This window comes from Eulemur rufifrons, chromosome 8 (assembly GCF_041146395.1).
Source record: "Eulemur rufifrons isolate Redbay chromosome 8, OSU_ERuf_1, whole genome shotgun sequence".
Lineage (NCBI taxonomy): Eukaryota > Metazoa > Chordata > Mammalia > Primates > Lemuridae > Eulemur > Eulemur rufifrons.
Genome location: NC_090990.1, coordinates 37,561,662 through 37,580,922, shown reverse-complemented (window position 1 = coordinate 37,580,922; position 19,261 = coordinate 37,561,662). Strand labels below are relative to the sequence as shown.

The 19,261-nt window shown below is 37.6% G+C and overlaps 1 protein-coding gene across 1 annotated transcript in view; it reads right to left on the bottom strand.

Moving 5' to 3' along the window:
• Positions 1-6,823: 6,823 nt before the first annotated feature.
• RNF11 (ring finger protein 11) overlaps positions 6,824-19,261 on the bottom strand; it is a 39,099-nt gene continuing 26,661 nt past the window's right edge. The window contains exons 2-3 of the mRNA XM_069477934.1: positions 10,576-10,745; positions 6,824-9,138 (exon numbers count right to left, since the gene is read on the bottom strand). Of these exons, the coding sequence (XP_069334035.1) occupies positions 8,967-9,138; positions 10,576-10,745 (342 nt within the window). The 3' untranslated portion in view covers positions 6,824-8,966. The remainder of the gene's footprint in view (positions 9,139-10,575; positions 10,746-19,261) is intronic.

The following is a 19,261-nucleotide window of genomic DNA, read 5'->3' as shown; positions in this document are numbered from 1 at the left end:
TAGCTTAGGAACAGCAAAGCAAAGGGCTCCTTTCCCTAACTCCAGTTTGAAAAACACAAGGTAAGGACAGTTAGTCTAGCTTGGCTCAAATATCCATCCTTTAAGCAAGTGGTTCTCAAAGTGTGGTACACAGATCAGTAGCATTAGCATCACCTGGTAACTTTTTAAAAATACAAATTCTCAGACCCCACCCAGGCCCAGCAATCTGAGTTTTAACAATATGTGCAGGTGAATCTAATGCACACTCAAGAACAACTGCCTTAGAATGGGAGAGACGTACTACAATTGGCCCATCTTTCAACATATGCTCAGTGGGGGTTATCACTAAAAGGGAAGAGGGGGGTGCTAGGAAAACAAAAACACTGTAAATCCATTATTATGTCCTTTCTTTCAAAAGCTGATATATAGGAAGTATTCCTTGCCACATTCCTAGGTAAAGAGGAGGATGAAGACAAGGGTGTAGTGTGCAGTAGTGATTAGAGAAGGGGTTATCAGAAAGCTGCTGGCCCAGGGAAAGCTTTGCCTTTGCCCTTCTCCTTGCCACCTTCCAAAGTCTTTATAAGATCCCTGCTGGAAAAGTTCCTTGTGGTGGTAGCTCCTTCTCCATCAGAAATGTTCAGATTCCTTAGGACCTCTCTTTCCCCCCAATTTTCTCCATCCCTTCACTTGATATATATATATATTTGTTGAAGGGCTACTGTCCTGCTCTCATGGAGCTTATTCAGATAGGGAAGACAAAGGAGAAAACAGAATTAGAGGCATGAAGTAAATAGTCACGCACCATATAATGAGATTTTGGCCAATGATGGACCACATACTTGACGGTGGTCTCATATGAGTAAAATGGAGCTGAAAAATTCCTATCACCTAGTGACATCCTACCCGTGGTGAGGTTGTAGCGCAATGCATTACTCCCATGTTTACGGTGATGCTGGTGTAAACCCACCTACTGTGCTGCCTGTCATATAAAAGTCTAGCACAGGCCAGGCACGGTGGCTGACGCCTGTAATCCTAGCACTCTGGGAGGCCAAGGTGGGCGGATTGTTTGAGCTCGGGAGTTCGAGACCAGCCTGAGAAAGAGCGAGACCCCCGTCTCTACTAAAAATAGAAAGAAATTATCTGGACAGCTAAAAAAAAAAAAATATATATATATATATATATGTATATATAAAATTAGCCGGGCATGGTGGTGCATGCCTGTAGTCCCAGCTACTCAGCAGGCTGAGGCAGTAGGATTGCTTGAACCCAGGAGTTTGAGGTTGCTGTGAGCTAGGCTGACGCCATGGTACTCTAGCTGGGGCAAGAGAGTGAGACTCTGTCTCAAAAAAAAAAAAAAAAAAAAAGTCTAGCACATACAATTATGTGCAGTACATAATACTTGATATTGACAATAAACAACTATGTTGCTGGTTTATTTACTAAACTGTACTTTTTTAGAGCGTACTCCTACTTATGTAAAAAAGTTAACTGTAAAACAGCCTCAGGCAGGTCATTCAGGAGGTATTTCAGAAAAAGGCATTGTTATAGGAGATGACAACTCCATGTATTACTGCCCCTTAAGACCTTCTAGTGGGACATGATGTGGAAGCAGAAGACAGTGATTTGATGATCTTCACCCTGTGTAAGTCTAATGTATGTTTGTGCATTAGGTTTTAACAACAAAGTTTAAAAAGGAAAAAAATATTAAAAATAGAAAAAAGCTTATAAAATAGCGATATAAAGAAAATAATTTATACTGCCGTACGTTTGAGTTTTAAGCAAAGTGTTATTACAAGAGTTAAAGAAATTAGTTTATAAAGTAAAAGTTACATATATTAGGGTTAATTATTAAAGAAAAATATTTTTTAAAATAAATGCAGTGTAGCTTAAGTGTACAGCATTTACAGTAGTGTATAATGTCCTAGGCCTTCACATTCATTGACTGACTCACCCAGAGCAACTTCCTGTCCTACAAGCTCCATTCATGGTAAGCGCCCTATACAGGTGTACTGTTTTTCTTTTATACCATATTTTTACTCTACCTTTTCTAGGATACACAGTATGTTATGTTTAGATACACAAATACTTAACATTGTGTTACAATTGCCTACAGTATTCAGCATAGTAACAAGCTGTACAGGTCTGTAGCCTAGGAGCAACAGGCTATACCATACAGCCTAGGTGCATAGTAGACTATACCATCTAGGCTTTTGTAAGTACACTCTGTGATGTTCCCAATGATGAAATCACCTAAAGACAGAGGACTGTAATGAGATGTATTTGGTAAAGACATAGGATAAGAAACCAGCTATTGAACAACGTGAAGAAGAGAGCTCCAGGGCAGAAAATACAGTGCAAAAAGACTTGAGACAGGAGTTTGGCATTTTAAAAGACACAAAAAGATGGTCCACGATGTTAGATGGTAGAGTGAAATGAGAGGCAGAAAGCCAATGCATCTCTTGAGTTTGGGTTTTATTCTCAGCATAATGGGAAGCTTTTAAATTTTAAGTAGGAAAAGGACATCATCCAATTTATTCACTTAAAATTATTTTAGCTGCTGTGTGAAGAATGGATTATATGGGGTTAACCATGGAAGTTAGCCTCCAGCACCAACTGCTTCTGGTTTGTCTGAACTGCTAATAAAAATACTGCATCTTCCCTTCCCCAGCGACTAGACTTAGAGGAAAAAGATAATGCCTTCAATATGCTAAGTGATAACCAAGCCCTAAGACTCAATGTGAGCTGGCATTTCTTGTTCTTTGCTCTTCACAGGAAATCAGAAACCCAGTTTATCAAAATCCATACCCATGAACAGGATTTCTTACTTCAAAGATATTTTCAAAGCCAATAACTCGAAGTTTAAGAAATAGTCATGAGAGCAGAACTTGCAGTAATGGCCCATCTGAAAATGCTATGGCACCTGTCTCACAACCAGAAAGAATGCTTATGAATTGTTCTTCCTCATGTCAAGATAACACCACAGTGATTATGAGTGTTAAGTACGGGCCACAAAGATCAAATGTTCTGTGAAAAACAACCATCCTTCCCTACACGTTGCACACTAAAATCACAGCTATTAATTTATAACCAGTTTGCTGACTTCAGCTATGCTCGTGGATAGAGGATCATCATTCTGCACTGTTTCAAAGCTGAAGGATTGGCTTTAATTCTGGAAACGGCAGTATGTGGCCTATTCCTGCATCTCTTTGTATGAACAGTACTAGAAGCCAATCTCAATGTTTTTCTGAGAACAGAATCTAGGTTTCCCAATTCACACCATACCTAAAACTTGCTTTTGGGTCTTAACTGACCAGACTGGCTACTACGGTGGCCTCCTAGAGGAAAGTTTAGCCTTTTTTTACATAGCCAATCAAATCCTCTTCACAGGCATTCAGAGTACACACTACAATGCTCAGACTTTTAGGGCAGGACCTTAGTTAGCTTCTTCAACTTCTTTTTCTCACTGTCAAGAAATCTGGGCCGGGCGCGGTGGCTCACGCCTGTAATCCTAGCACTCTGGGAGGCCGAGGTGGGCGGATCGTTTGAGCTCAGGAGTTCGAGACCAGCCTGAGCAAGAGCGAGACCCCACCTCTACTAAAAATAGAAAGAAATTATATGGACAGCTAAAAATATATATAGAAAAAATTAGCCGGGCATGGTGGCGCATGCCTGTAGTCCCAGCTACTCGGGAGGCTGAGACAGGAGGATCGCTTGAGCTCAGGAGTTTGAGGTTGCTGTGAGCTAGGCTGACGCCACGGCACTCACTCTAGCCTGGGCAACAGGGTGAGACTCTGTCTCAAAAAAAAAAAAAAAAAAAAAGAAATCTGGAAACTATAAGCACTAATGTTATAGAAGGGATTCAAAGCCAATAGGTGCTATTCCTCTTTTTAGCACAATCAGTTTCAGATGCCTAAAACCTGTACCTTACTGATAATGCTCTAAGGGCAAACTTTCTGTAGAAAGCACTAAAAGATAGCTAACTCTAAGTGAACAGTAATCCTTCTCAAGAAACAGAAATGTAAAGAAAGACAATAGCTCCCAAAGTTTCTGTAAAAACCTTATGTGGGCTAAGCACAGTGGCTCACACATAATCCCAGCACTTTGGGAGACCAAGGTGCCACACTTGAGGCTAGGAGTTCAAGACCAGCCTGGGCAACATAGCAAGACCTCATCTGTACCAAAACAACAAAAAACTCTTATGTGAAGAAATGACTTCAGTTAATTAATAACAATCAGATGCATCTAGTTATTGTCCTGAGCCAGTACCAGTTGCTCAGTGTGATAAAGCAAACAATGTGTACAATTAAAATGTGCAGATAAATCTCAAATCCCTTTTGTAAAATTTCACTGGTGCCTCTAATGAAAATTTTATGGGTCAGGAAATAGGTTGTAAAGGTTCTCATTTATTTTCTGTATCCATGCTAAAGAGCAAGGAAATAGCCAAAGGACAAATGGAAAAAGCAAAAGTCTGGATAATCTCTCCTGGACAAGATTTCTCTGATTAACCAACAAGCAGCCAATACTGCTATTTTAAATCTGATACTCAGGCAATTTTTTCAGGAAACAAAAAAATGTACCAAACCATATGTTACATTAGTGAAGGGTCATCTCCCAGTGGTTCCAAACCTGCTAGTGCATCGGAATCACTTAGAGAGCCTATTAAAAATGATAGATTTCTCTTTCTCCTCGCACACTCCGATGCAATCAGGGTCTCCATTACTAATAAAGATCCAGAGCCCTAGACAATTGTGCTCTAGTTGTCCTGGTCTTTGAGAGCCACTAATTTACAAATCCTCTCACTGGTGGGGAAAATGTGGCTTAGAGAGACAAAATGACTTGCCTGGAGTCACCAAACAATTGACCTAGGATTAGAAAAAACTCAAGCTTTGGCTCCTAGTTCAGTACTCATTTCTCTCAGCTTCTCCTATTTCAGACTTTTGACATATACAGAACTGAAACAAAATTCTTTCATAGACTATTTTTGACACCTCTCAGGAAAGCCACATCCTAAAGTAGACCAAACAGTAATTATATTCAATGCAATGATGGAAATTTTATGGGTTGGACAGTTTTACTATATACTTTATTTAACAAGCATTATTAAGCACTTAGGTTTTGTGTACATCTTCAAGAGATAAATGGGTGGTTCCAATCTTTTAATTCATTCCTGAAACGAGCAGGAGAGTCAAACTGCCTCTCATGACCAGGAGGGGCCTGAATGTAGTGGAAACAAAAGACCTCAAAAGCTAAATACTAAGACTGGGGCCAAAAAAGAAAATATTAGAAGGAATTCAGCTAAGCCTCACAAATTATTACTATAATGCAGTCAGCTGAGGATTGTGACTTGGTAAGGACTGATGGCTGTCATGCCCATGCTGCCCATGATGGAGGCATCCTGGATACAAGACCGTTTATTTATTTATTTATTTTTTAAGACTAGTCAAGTGCAGTAGTGAGAAGGGGGGAAGGTAGGAGAACAAGGAGTTCAATCTGTAACTGACTGAACAATCAAGTGAGATAACGCACTACCTTTGGACCAGCCAAGACTGTTTATTTTTCAGATGAAACTTTTTTCAGCTTATTAATGAGTCATGTTCAGATGTTTCTCACAGTTATCAGAAACTGAAGTAGAAAACTGAGTCCCAGGGACATTAGAAAATGGACAGGTGTTAAGGAACAAAAATAGTACTAACTCTAAAGGTTAAAAATACTTTAAACATAAAACTGGCACCTATTAAGATTGAAGGGGCTGCTTAACAAAGTACAGAAGGTCATAAACTATCTTCTCAACTCTCTCCATCCGGTAAAAGCGTAGATGACAGTAAATTCAACATTACATCAGGAGATACTAACAAACAGCCAAACTTCCTTATGTCTACTAATTTCAAAATGAAAGACTTAAAAAATTAGTTGAGGTTACTATGGCAGCTAAGATGCACTTACATGCAAGTGTAATCAGTTGACTCTGAGAAATGATTGCTAACCATTGCTTTTGTAAGCAGGGGTAGCCACCAAACTGGCTATATTTCTGACTTATACTGCTTTTGACTGCAGTAGTCAAAAGCATGCTTCCCAAGACCCCCAGTGGATGTCTGAAATCAGAGGTATTACTGAACCCTATGTATGCTATGTTTTCTCCTATACACACATATGATAAAGTTTAATTTATAAATCAGGCACCACAAGAGATTAACAGCAGTAACTAATAAGAAAATAGAACTATAACATACAGTAATAAGTTATATGAATGTGGTCTTTCCCAAAATATCTTATTGTACCATACCATGCAGGTAACCGTAACTGTAGAAAGCAAAACTGCATGTAAGGGGGGACTGCTGTACTTTATTAAGTGTGACTCCTTTTAAAACCTGAATGCTTCTTTATGAAGGAGCTTTGTATGCAAAGACTCTGTTACCTCAATGCCCACTATTCTGTGAAATTATACTGTTTTATAAAGAACACCCAGACTTTAAAAAGTTGTGTGAACTAAACTACAAGTATCTTGAAGTATTTTAGCTTGGGTTTTGCATTCCAAAGAATAAGAATCCTTTGTTTTATCCTGATCAGGCTTTTCAGTCATCTCAAATCCCACAGCCAAGCTCGAACACATCTTGCCCGTATCTAAATAAATAAGTTGCACCTATTACTTAGCTTTCCAAACTTTGAAGCTATCGAGTTTCTTAAGTATATGATTAGATGATATTAAACCTAAGCAATAAAAAAAAGCTCCCCCAAAGTATACATACTTAGAGATTTAAAATTGATTTCTAAAAACTAAATTGATACATAATTATTTTAAATGATTAGATATTTGGGGGAATAGTCTTATGTAATGAACTCTAACTTTAGCCCTTCACACAGATGTATTATAACTTTATTTAACAACTTAGTAAAAGCCAAAATTGATGGTTCTTAACATGGTATGTGGGAAACAAAGTTAAATACAAAGTGCCTAAAAAAGGTGCATTCTGCTCACTGCTAGTTTGTTCAATATTATTGCCAAAGTTCTATGAAAGAAGCCTTGTAATAAAGAAAGACTAACTGCAACATGGAGGATGATTTAAAAAAAAGTTCATTTACCAATTTTAACAATCTAGAAAAAAAGAAAGTCTGACTATAATACTTGATGATATAGACATCACATTTAAGTAGAAAACACAAGAATAAAAAAAGCAATTATCACTGAAAATATTGCACAACTTCAGCTGTTTCCTCCAAATTTGCTTTATGTAATTGGGTGGCTATAAATTAATCAACAGAAATTTAAGCAAGATACAAGTAACAATTTAACAGAACCTGATAATCTAATTTCTTTCAAATTTATCCTGAAGTCTTTCCATCATGGGGCTCAGAAGAAAATTAACCAACATATGGATACTATAGTTGAATGTCAAATCTTTACAAAGCACTTATGACATACTAAATTCCTCTATAATGCAATCATGACAAACCTTCACGATACTTGAATTTTGTATGCAGAAAAGTGTTAGAGTCAAATATCCAACTCAATATAAAATAATGAGAAGAAACACTTCTGATTTCTTTGTTAGGTTGAGACTGCTTCTCCTTATGCTAATGAATGATTTTTAGCTATAATGTCACTGAGCTGAACAAATAAGTCACCTTTGAGTACATAAGGAAAAATCAACACATGCTAAATGGATAAAACATTACTACTACATCTTTACTAAACCAGCCCTACCTCTAACACTTCAGAAGCTTACAGATTTAAAGTGTTCTTACAGTTAACTGCAAGAAAAAGATAAAGGAGAAATTCCTTCTTTTTTTGAGATCACAACTATGAAGTCATGTGGTTATACAAATTCTGCATTTGTGTGCAAAACATAAAACACATTTATCTTTATTCTCACTGCTTAGTCTTGTCAGTAAGCTAGCAGGACTTAATAGATACTTTTCAAAGAAACAGAGACTGAGATGTGTTTTATATAACTTCAATAACCTTAGCACTACAGTAATGAGAGATGCAGTATCCTTTTGCTATGGTTCAAGATAAGAGGGAAGGAGGTCACAGGAGAGAGAATAAATCAAAATTGTTACAACTGAGAAGCTACTTCTCTTTAAGTTTCACCATGGCGTCACCTTCATTGTGTACATAAACATGGTGGCATAATTCAAGCTCAATAAATCAGAATTCTTAATATTTAAAATTTACCTTGACTTTCAATTATCACCATATTAACAACCAAAATAATTGGATAAAACACATAGGAAAGGGTAATATTAAACCCCACTTTACTAGAGTTGGTTTCTTGACACATTAACTCATTTTTTTTATGGAAAAGGGATAGTGCATCTCAGTTTGCTTACAAGCTAGGAGATCACTTTGAATTCTGCATTTCCTAACTGCAAACGGAATATAGCACTTATAACAGGTTATAAATAAACTGGTTTTCAAGCATAGAGCCAGCCCCAACGATAATAATACACTATTTAAAAAGACCTAAGGCAATGAATTCCATTTCCAATGGAAAAAAAGAACTGTGCAAACAAGCTTAAAACTACTTTTTTTTGTGCCAGTGTTATAAAATGTAGCTTTTAATAAAACCTTGACCCAAATGCTAGCAACTTCAGAAAAGAATTTGGGTGGGGGGGTGAAGAAAAAAGTTATTTCATTTAGGAAAAATAACCACTATCTTTTCCTAATCTTCAACACACACAATTTAAACATATACAGCTGCTGTAACACTTTACACAATTCCTATGTACTGGAGCAATAACAGGATCTAAATACAATTATATTTTTAAACACTGGGTCAAGGCTTTACATAAAAATACCATCCTACTTTTCCCACTAAGTTTCTAAAATATCACATACTTTCCCCCAACATCTGCAGCCATCCAGGAATTTTTAGGAAACTTTTGTGCATGATCTTAATTCCTAATCCCTGGCTCTCTGGGCTCAATGACAAAAGATCAAAACCACCCAAAAATGATGGTTCACTTGAAGTCAGACGAGAGACCCCGGCTCAATTAGTCTCATAGGATGAAAGCAGTGCTGCATCAACTGGCTCCATGCAGGAGGGGCACGTGAAGGATCTCATCAACCAGTCATCTATACAGTCCAGGTGATAGATGTGCATGCACGGCAGAAATCGAATTGGGTCCCCATAAACAAAGTCCATCATACAGATCACACACCTGTTGGGGGAAAGGGAAAGAAATCAAAAGGCATTTTTAGAGAGATGGCCAATTCAGAAAACTCTTTAAAGTCCCATTACAAGGACAGTGTTAATGTGAGTGACACATTAGAATGGTCTGCAGGTCATCTCATTAACAAAACATGCAAATTAATTTTTCCCTAGTAAGTGTTGATCCATCCATACTCTTATTTCAACTCCTGAGAATTTGTAAGGCTTAAAGACAATTAACAGAGCAAACAGAAATGGGCCATATAGGGATCAAGTCCACTGTGAGAAACCTGAAGGAGAATGTCATACTTTAGGTAGGAAAACAGATCAACTTTGTTTCCATGTACTGAGTTTTTAGTGTAATCCTGGAGTAAGATAATTTGCATTTTACTGACTACCTGTAAAAACAGAACGCACTAATCTCTCCTTACTGGACTGTTATAAAATAAAGCTGTCTCCACCAACTTGAGTTTTGGGTTCACTGCACTTTTCTACAAGTTCAAGAAGCAACCTGATTCTGCGGTGTTCCCAAAGTCCGTATTCTAAGATAGAATCTGCTCTCTCAGTACTAGCACTAAATGGTGCTATGGCTCAAACAGCCAAACATCAACACAGCAAACTAAATTATATCTGTGTTGGTGAGGCCATTCGCAAATTTAAAGGGGAATGGCTGTCCACATTAGGGATTCTCATTGACAATGACGAGCCTGGGGAACAATAATTCCCCAAATGTATAATTTTATCTTCAACTTATCAGGCTTAATAAAATTATGTCACAGGTTAATAAACAGACTAAAGATTTTTTTCAATCTCACTAAAAACACTTAGCCAACAATTTTAATGGTTGCATAACCTACTAATGTATTCCTTTCTTTTTTTTTTCAAAACCAATATACAACAGGAATAATGTATTCCTGTATCACAATTTACTTAACTATACCTATACTGTTGGAGAATTCAGGTTGCATTGTTTTTCAGTAGATAAGATTATGGTGGATATTTTGTGCATCAAATTCTAACAGGGGAAGCAAGGTATATGTTTTAGGGGTAGATCCTTAGGACTATCATCTCAAAGGGTTTAGAACTTGTCTCAAAGAGTATATAGGTCCTTGAAATATTACAAAACTGCTTTCCAAAAACCAACTGACAGGGCCACCAGCAATGTTGGTCCTAGTCACCTTCACATAGGTGAATGATTTTAACTACCAACCATTGTCATCCAAATGGACAAGCACCATACATACAATGGTCAGAATTCATGCCATCACTTCTTAGCTATTTTCATATGAAAATTCTTAATTGCTACATTTAAACATTCTCTTGCATTGACTAAGGTGTTCCTATATATTAAACATCCAACTTCTAAAGTGCAGGAGAAAAAGCAAATTTTTTAAAAGCAAATCTCTGAAAGTAGACCTTTGAAGTATATAAATTTAATAAAACTTACTCTCGGATCTTTTTCTCTGATCCATCTCTTCCAGGGTCATAAACTCCTTTAGGCAGGTGCTGAATAAGGCCTATTCTTTGAGCTATCCTAATTTGTTCCTCTTCAGTCAGTTGGGTTGCTAGCCGAGTCTGGCTAGGTGTTGGATGATAGACTGGAACTGGAACTTGTTCCTGAATATTAAAAAATGGAAAAAAAGATTACTTTTTAACAATGGGTTTTTCTGGGGATTATGCCTTCTTTCTTTTGGCTGCAGGTAGGAGGGAAAGGGGCCCTGAGGAGATATAGGAGGCTGGGATCATTTGCAGCAGTGTGATTATGTTTTATCCTGCCTTAACTTTAGGTATTGCAAAACATACACACCCCCAAAAAAATTCATGTTTAGGTATTTGACCTGCTTTAAAAGGATATAAATGCAGGCTTCACTAAAAACCTGGCAAGGAATACTACCTTAAGTATTGCTACATGAAGATCATATCACCCAGATATATTTATTTCTGATAGGTGAACAGATTAAATATAAACAGATCTGCCACGCAATTAACCAGTTGGACAATACTCACTAAGCTAACTTACTATTCTCCAGGCTATAGTGGATTTGTGGCCTCAGGATTTGAATTGCCCATTATAGACTTACTTCATTTTTTCTTTCCATATAGACAATAAACTTAAAATTCACTTATTATTTATTTACTAAGATTGAATATTATTATGATAAACTTATAAAATTCCTTTTGCGCTTGGGATACATATTCTGTATGACCAAAAATTGAGTGACCCTTTAGTTATTAATCATAAACATGGCTGTGGGCACCTCTGGCTTAGATATTCACTTCTTCAAGATTTTATACTTAGGCTGTGTATAGTGGCATGCTCCTATAATCCCAGCTACTCAAGAGGCTGAGCAAAGAGGATCCCTTGAGCCCAGAAGTTTGAAATCCAGCATAGGCAACAAGCAAGACCTCAAATCTTTAAAAAGAAACAAAGAAACAAAAATACCACCACCACCAAAGAAAGGATTTTGTAATTAGTAGGCAAACTTTCAATGCAGAAAAAAGGTCCATGGTTTGGAGTCAAAAACTGTCCCTGCTCGGTTACTTATTAGCCATATGACTGTGACCAAGTCATTTAACCTCTATGAGCCTCAGTTTCTCCATGTGTGAAGTACTAGGGCCACTATAAGTATTAAATGGGAGTATTTAAAAGTGCTGTCTTTGGTATTGTGCCAGACACATATAAAAGCCTACAGTAAATGTTAGCTGCTATTATTGCAGTGCTACTATTATATGACTGCATTATAGTATTCTATAATTTATTTTAACAAGTGGATCAGGCTATAGTAAAAGTAAAAGGGAGTCTACAAGTCAGCTAGTACCAACTCTCTTAATTTATAGGCCCAACCAAGCTTGTCTACAGTCACATAGGTAGTAAAAATATTGAAACTAGACGTCTGTTTTCCTTCTAATCCTATGAGTTTTTTATGCAACAAAAAATTCTATTCCAAGGAATTGTATTTATAATCACAACACTTAAAACTAAGCTGCTCTGGTGGAATGGAGCTGGGATGGAGTATGACCCAGGAGCGGTGAGGATCCCCACTTCCATACTCTCACTTTGGTTACCTCTGCAGAATTCTCAAAATAACAGAATAATTTGAAAAACACTACTCTTAGAAGATGGGATTTTCAGTCTGAAGAATTAAATTTTTTTTAATTTTTTTTTTATTTTTTTTTATTTTTTTGAGACAGAGTCTCACTCTGTTGCCCAGGCTAGAGTGAGTGCCATGGCGTCAGCCTAGCTCACAGCAACCTCAAACTCCTGAGCTCAAGCGATCCTCCTGTCTCAGCCTCCCGAGTAGCTAGGACTACACGCATGCGCCACCATGCCCGGCTAATTTTTTCTATATATATTTTTAGCTGTCCATATAATTTCTTTCTATTTTTAGTAGAGATGGGGTCTCGCTCTTGCTCAGGCTGGTCTCGAACTCCTGAGCTCAAACAATCCGCCCACCTTGGCCTCCCAAAGTGCTAGGATGACAGGCGTGAGCCACCACGCCCGGCCTGAAGAATTAAATTATAAGATATGAGCCTCAAGTCTCTTAATGTCTTTGAATAAAGGAGATAATAGCACCCACTCTGGAGGGATAATGAGACAATCCTATCAGATAACTAAGAGCTTTGTAAATGCTAACATTTGTACATTATTCTAGTCCTTTGTTTTCTCCCTATCAGCGACTGATGCTTTGTAGACTTTAAGCTAAGTGCTACAGGCCAGGGCTTTGATCCTGACTTTCTGGCTTCTCCCTGAATACTAGCAATTCTTTGGCCTCTATTGGGACCTCTGCCAGCTCTGAGTTCTTCAACACTTCGATTACCATTTCCAGTCTGGATTACCTTCCTGAGTCTCAGAACCAGTCCTATTTGACCAATGAGCTGCCATCTACACAAAAATGACATATAAGGTCACATAGGAACCAAGTAGTATGACACTGTCAGTAAATAAGGGTCTCCAAAATTCCTGAACATATCTAAAAATCAAAAATAACTAAGCTGTTTTAGAGCAAAAAAACTCCAAGCACCTGTTTTTCAGAGGCTAGATTTCTTCAGTCTTCTGGTTCACATATGTGTATAGAGAACACAGGAAGCAGAACAGAAAAGGAAAGCTCCATTTTATGGAGAAACATATTAATAGACATTAAAGAGGAAAATAAGAACTACTTTTTAACACATTGACTGCCACACTAGAAAAAAGTTTTTTTCCTTGGGGCCACAGTGTTTTATTATGAAAATAGAATAAAACACTTCGAAAACAAAAGATCCTTTCTAATTTAATGAAAAAATTGTTATCTTTATTGTTTTCTGTATGAGAGTTATAGCAATTAAATTGTCAATATTAATTGTAACAATAAGAACATCAACAAGTAAGATTTCCAGGAACCAACTGCAGGCTTTGCCCAGGGGGCCACCCATCAGGTAACATGTATGCTACAGCATGGCAGAATGAGTTGCCTGCACGCCACATGGCTCCCAAAGTAAAGAGACGTGTGAGTTACATGCTTCACAAGGCCTGGGGCTCAAAACTACTATGAGTTAAATACAACTCACATGGCAGTTAATGTGTTAATTCACATTATAGATTTATTCTCTCCTTTGGTATTTTTTATTAAACCATAGGAACCTTTTAGAAATTTTAAAATGATTCAAAACTCTAATTTCAGTTTACATACAACTTTTCAGAAAACCGTAGAAGAAAGGAAATGACCAAGACCTCTTGATACTTTAAAGATGGATGTGATCTCACCCTTCTGATCACATGCCTAAATTTTAATTCCTATCATACTTGTTTAAAAAAATGGCTTGATATATTTAAGTTAACTGTTTACTAACTAGAAAGTCACTGATATTTTCTAGGTAGCAAAATGGAATCTTATTTCAGTAGTTTGCTTGAAGGCACTGAATGGAAGATTAGATAGGACTATAAAAATACCATTTTTTTTTTTTTTTGAGACAGTCTCACTGTCTCACCCTGCGTAGAGTACAGTGGCATCATCGTAGCATACTGCAACCTCAAAATTCTGGGCTCACGTGATCCTCTTGCCTCAGCCTCCTGAGCAGTTGGGACTACAGGTGCACACCACCATGCCAATTTTTCTACTTTTACTAGAGATGGGCTCTTGCTCTTGCTCAGGCTGCTCTTGAACTTCTGAGCTCAAGCAATACTCCCTCCTTGGCCTCCCAGAGCGTTAGGATTACAGGCGTGAGCCACTGTGCCAGGCCAAAAACAGTGATTTTTAAACAATCTAGATTTGGGGCTGGTTCCCACAGTTCCCTAACTGATGGCGCACTGTGCCTAAACTCCATGTAAACAGTATGTTTCATGCCAAACACCTTCTTCCCTCCTGGGAGCATGGATTTTGGTATGTGCCATGTAGTGGGTGCATATGTACTCAGTATCTAGGGCTCTGAGTCTCTAATGAGCTTCCCTGGTCACATATTTTGTCACATGTTGAAGGAATTAAGCATGTCCTATGCGACTCCACTAGGAGAGGAGTCTTGGAAGCTTATTCTTGGTTTCCTTTGGGCTTAACCTATGCCCCTTTTTTGCTTAGGTGATTTTGCTTTGTATTCTTTTGCCATAATAAATCATAGCTGTGTACGGATTATATGCTGAGTCCTGTGAGACCTCCTATTGAATCACCAAACTTGGGGATTGCCTTGAGGACTCCCGATGCCAATGCTATGTTTTGCTCCTACTTTATACTTGCTACTATGTCTCATTTCCAGCTGAAAACAAATGGAAAAAAACTAGAAATGTTGATTAGCCCGTATTTCAGGGCCTAAGTATGGAGCTGATTATAAAAGGTATACAATCACACTTTTTACATAGTGTTCAGACTAACGGATGGCACTTGCAATGAATCTTGTGTTTTCAAAATTGACGGTATTCATCAGGAATGTCCTTTGTGAAAAAATTATGCTTTGAATTTGACAATAATGGTTACCCAGCACTTGTGTTTTATTCCTTTTCTCAAAGCAAACTTTAAAAGACCTCTAATATTTTGAAAATTATTTAGTATAGAGAAAAGCACTTTCAAGATAGAAGCAGGCCAGGTGCAGTGGCTCACACCTGTAATCCCAACACTTTGGAAGGGTAAGGCAGTAGGACCGCTTGAGGCCAGGAGTTTAAGACCAGCCTGGGCAATATAGACCCCAGTCTTAAAAAAAAAAAAGAAAGAAAGAAAAGAAAAAATTAGCCAGGCATGGTGGTGTAGGACTGTAGTCCCAGCTTCTGAGGAGGCTGAGGCAGGAGGATTGCTTAAGCCTAGGAGTTTGAGGCTACAATGAGCTATGATGTCGTTACTGCACTCTAGCCTTGGCAACAGAGCAAGACCCAACAAAAAGAGATGGAGACAGTTATGGATTGAACTTTGTTTGCACAAAAAAATTCTCATTGAAGCCATAACCCTGAGATTACAATGATATTTGAAGACAGGGTCTTTACAGAGGTAAGTAAGGCATAAAGCCCATATGGGTGGGCCCTAATCTAATATGAATGGTGTCCTTGTAAGAGGAGATCAGGACACAGAACACAGAGATGGGTGACCCTGTGAAGACACAGAGAGAAGGCAGCCGTATGCAAGCCAAGGAGACAAGCCTCAGAAATCAAACATCTTGATTTTGAATTTTAGTTTCCAGAACTGTGAGAAAATAAATTTCTATTATTTAAGTCACCCAGTCTGTGGATTCTATTGTGCCAACCCTAGTAAACTAAAATAGACATAATCTTATTTTACCTCTGCAACACTTCAAAATAGGCAGAGTTTAGAGTCAAGTCCACGTCTACCCAGCTTAGAACTTATGCTTTAGCACTAAGCCTCCCAATTTTCCAGTGTACAAGGACACTTAAAAGGGAATACTATGAATCTGTTTATAAAAATCTAAATCACCAATGTACTAAACTGCTAATTAATATAAATACTGGCCATGAAGAGTAGTGTTTGATTAAAGCCTAGAAGACCAGTGGGGAGATAGGCCAAAAGAACTTGGGGGTGAGCTTCCCCTGGATGAAAACTTCTTTTGGATTTATATCACAGCAAGAGCAATCTGTGATTAAACTGACTGTCCTCACCTCTATGTCAATGAATACAAAGTCTTATTTTTGAGCTTGGGATATACAGGTGGTTATCTCTGGGATAAACTTCTTTCCTCACCACTAGACTAAGTTTGATGAGGGAAGGTGCCGTGTCTGTTTTGCTTACCAATGTATACTATCTATATAGTATGGTATCTGGCACACCTGGGACTCAATAAACATTTCTGGATAACTGAATGATCTGAATCAAAGCACTAGTGCTCCTGTAATCTATGTCTTATACATATTAGAATTCTGTAAACATGCTATGAAAAAAATTGCTAATGATTTGGCTTAAGCCACAATAAAACCAAAAAGAAAACTTGATATACATTACAACCAACATTCTCCATGTGACAATACCTGGCTTGTTGCCTCTTCCAAATTTCTACCTACCCATCCCACAGGAACTTCAATAGTTCCAAAACCAAATTAACTTCCTCTTTCTATTTCTACATTCCAAAACTTATAATTTCTATTCCCCTCGTGTAGATTAATAGCAGAGAAGTATAGTGGACAGAGCATAGGCATTTCATGGAATTTCAGCTCTGACACTTTAAAAATTAGGTATATGACCTTAGGCATATTACTTAATACCTCTGAGCCTTAGGGTTCCTTATCAGCAAATAGACATAATACTTATCTTAAAAGAGTGTGTCATAAGGAATAACTAGATAAGCACTCACCATGATGGAGCTCAATAATTGGGCCCTTCTACTAGACATTCAAAATAGACATCTTATCCTCCCTGATTCCCAACTTCCTCCCTTCCCTTTATCCTCATTATCTATGTAAGTATCTTGCACTTTTCTTAAACTACCATTTCTTCTTGTTGATTAGGAGACACATATGCTTGCCCCGTGAGTTTAAATTACGATGGAATTCACACTCAGAGAAGCCAATATACCTTAAATAAATTTAAACCATTTTCTCCTTAATGCTTTCTCTAGTTAGCCACATAAGTCTGCAAGCAAAAACAAAAGAGAAGATCTAAAGAAATGTATTTTCCTTTAAGAAAGGGAATGATTTAAAATTAAAATGTGGACTGTGGAAAAATGCAGCACCATAGAAGAGGGTATAATAGCAAATGAACACAGGATTATAAAATATGCTGAGGCAGGGTAAAACACAGGATTAGAGACCAAAAAAGCAACATTCACCTATAAAATGGTGAATGTTGTCAAGAATATATTCGGCCCTAATCTTAGGGAGTTTATAAACCAAGAAAGACAGAAACAGGTGAAAGTATGTATCTCTTCCATCTGAACACTGCATTCAATTTAGGGATTATGATACAATTTCAGAAAGTGAAACAATGCAGTTGGCAAGTGCCTAAATAATGTGCTGAGGCTGGAAATAGTACAAGTCTGTGGTGAAGGAAAAATAAAGTCACTGCTAAAGAATGCAGCTTGTCACCAAAAGCTGTATCTTTTCCTCCAGTAGGAAATAAGATCCAGCTCTTCCGATCTTTCTCCTTATAGCCTTACAAGCTGCTGCTGGCACCACCCCCTCCCCAGCTGCAGACTCCTACTGGGAATGTTTTCTCTGAATTTTGCCAGACAGACACTTAAGGCCATAAAATGGAGGATTTGGAATAGTTGGTCTCTATGTATATTCTAGTTCTGATGCTCCATGAATCCTGACCTACTAGCATTTATGCAATGCCTGAATAATTACACACATAAAGGAATAAAAGCTAGCATCACATCCATGATCCCAAGAAATGATATGATTTTATATTTAATGAGAAAGTATACAAATCAGAGTGGCCTGTATGGGAAAAGGTCATTGCTTCCAGGGAGATGGGTTGTGGTTTGTTTAGTTTGCTTGTGTTTTAAAGAAATGAAAAGGATGGTTTCTTTTCAACACGTAAATATTCACTGAGCACTTAGTACACAGGGTATATACCTCATTGGAGACTTGGTAAGGCATTATCACTACAAGCATTCAGCATAAGCAAATTATTAGATAAGCTTATTCATCCTTCTAAAGCTTGGAAACAGCTAAAATCGAAGTTACTTGAGCCTAGGTACCAATTATCATCTTTATTTAACACCCAATCACATTCCAGACAATGTTTTAGGCAAAGGGGATATAATGGCAACCAAGACAGTAAAATTAGCTGGCCTTACAAACCTTGATACAGAAACTGTAAAGAAGAAAACAAAAATAACTACACCTCATCCACCAGCTCTGATTATCCCTATATGGCCATGACCTGACAACTGACAGTCATACATTACAGCAGATCCACAGGCTAACCAACACTTGATGATATCTGTACCTCCTAGCTGATGAAGATGGGTTCAACCAATCACATTATTTCTTCCAACAGGAATTAGAAATAGGAAACTGAATTAATTGACCTGAAAGGCTATGGACCAGCCAATAAAAGACATGTAAATTGAAGTTATAAGGAAACTGATGGTATTAAAGGCAGATTAGCAATGTAGACATTAGGAGAGCACATAAATGAAAAACCTTGTAGCCCCCGGGAAAAAGAAATAGATAGGAAAGTGACTGCCTTGGTTCTTTAATAGCTTTCTGATTCTAATCCTCGTATACCATTAAAATGAACTGCCTTTTAGAGGTAATTTTATCTAAAACAAGAGCATCCTAAGCACCACTACCACTTTCTTTCCTAAATTAGGCTATCTTTTCCATCCCTACCATGCAAACTGGTTTTCAGAAGGAATATGGCACCTACTTACTGACAAGAAATTGCTTACCACTAGTGCAGACCTCCAAGGTGGGAGTAGGCCAAGAGATATTCCTCTGATTTAGTACCTGATTGTTCGAATCACTTCTTTACAACAGGCAAATAATCCTGGAATTTCTCTTTTAAGCACACTGTCTTTAAATTTTATAAGCTCAAATAATATGAATATACATTTCAATAATTTTATTGCAAGCTTAAATGGAAGATGCAAATGTAAATCTCATTTGAAAGCTAATAGTAAAATAGTAAGCCCAAGATTGCAAAACCAGAATCAGAAAATACATAGCCTTTGAAGTGTCATGAGGGCTTTTAAAAAAGGAACCAATCCCAAAAAGAATG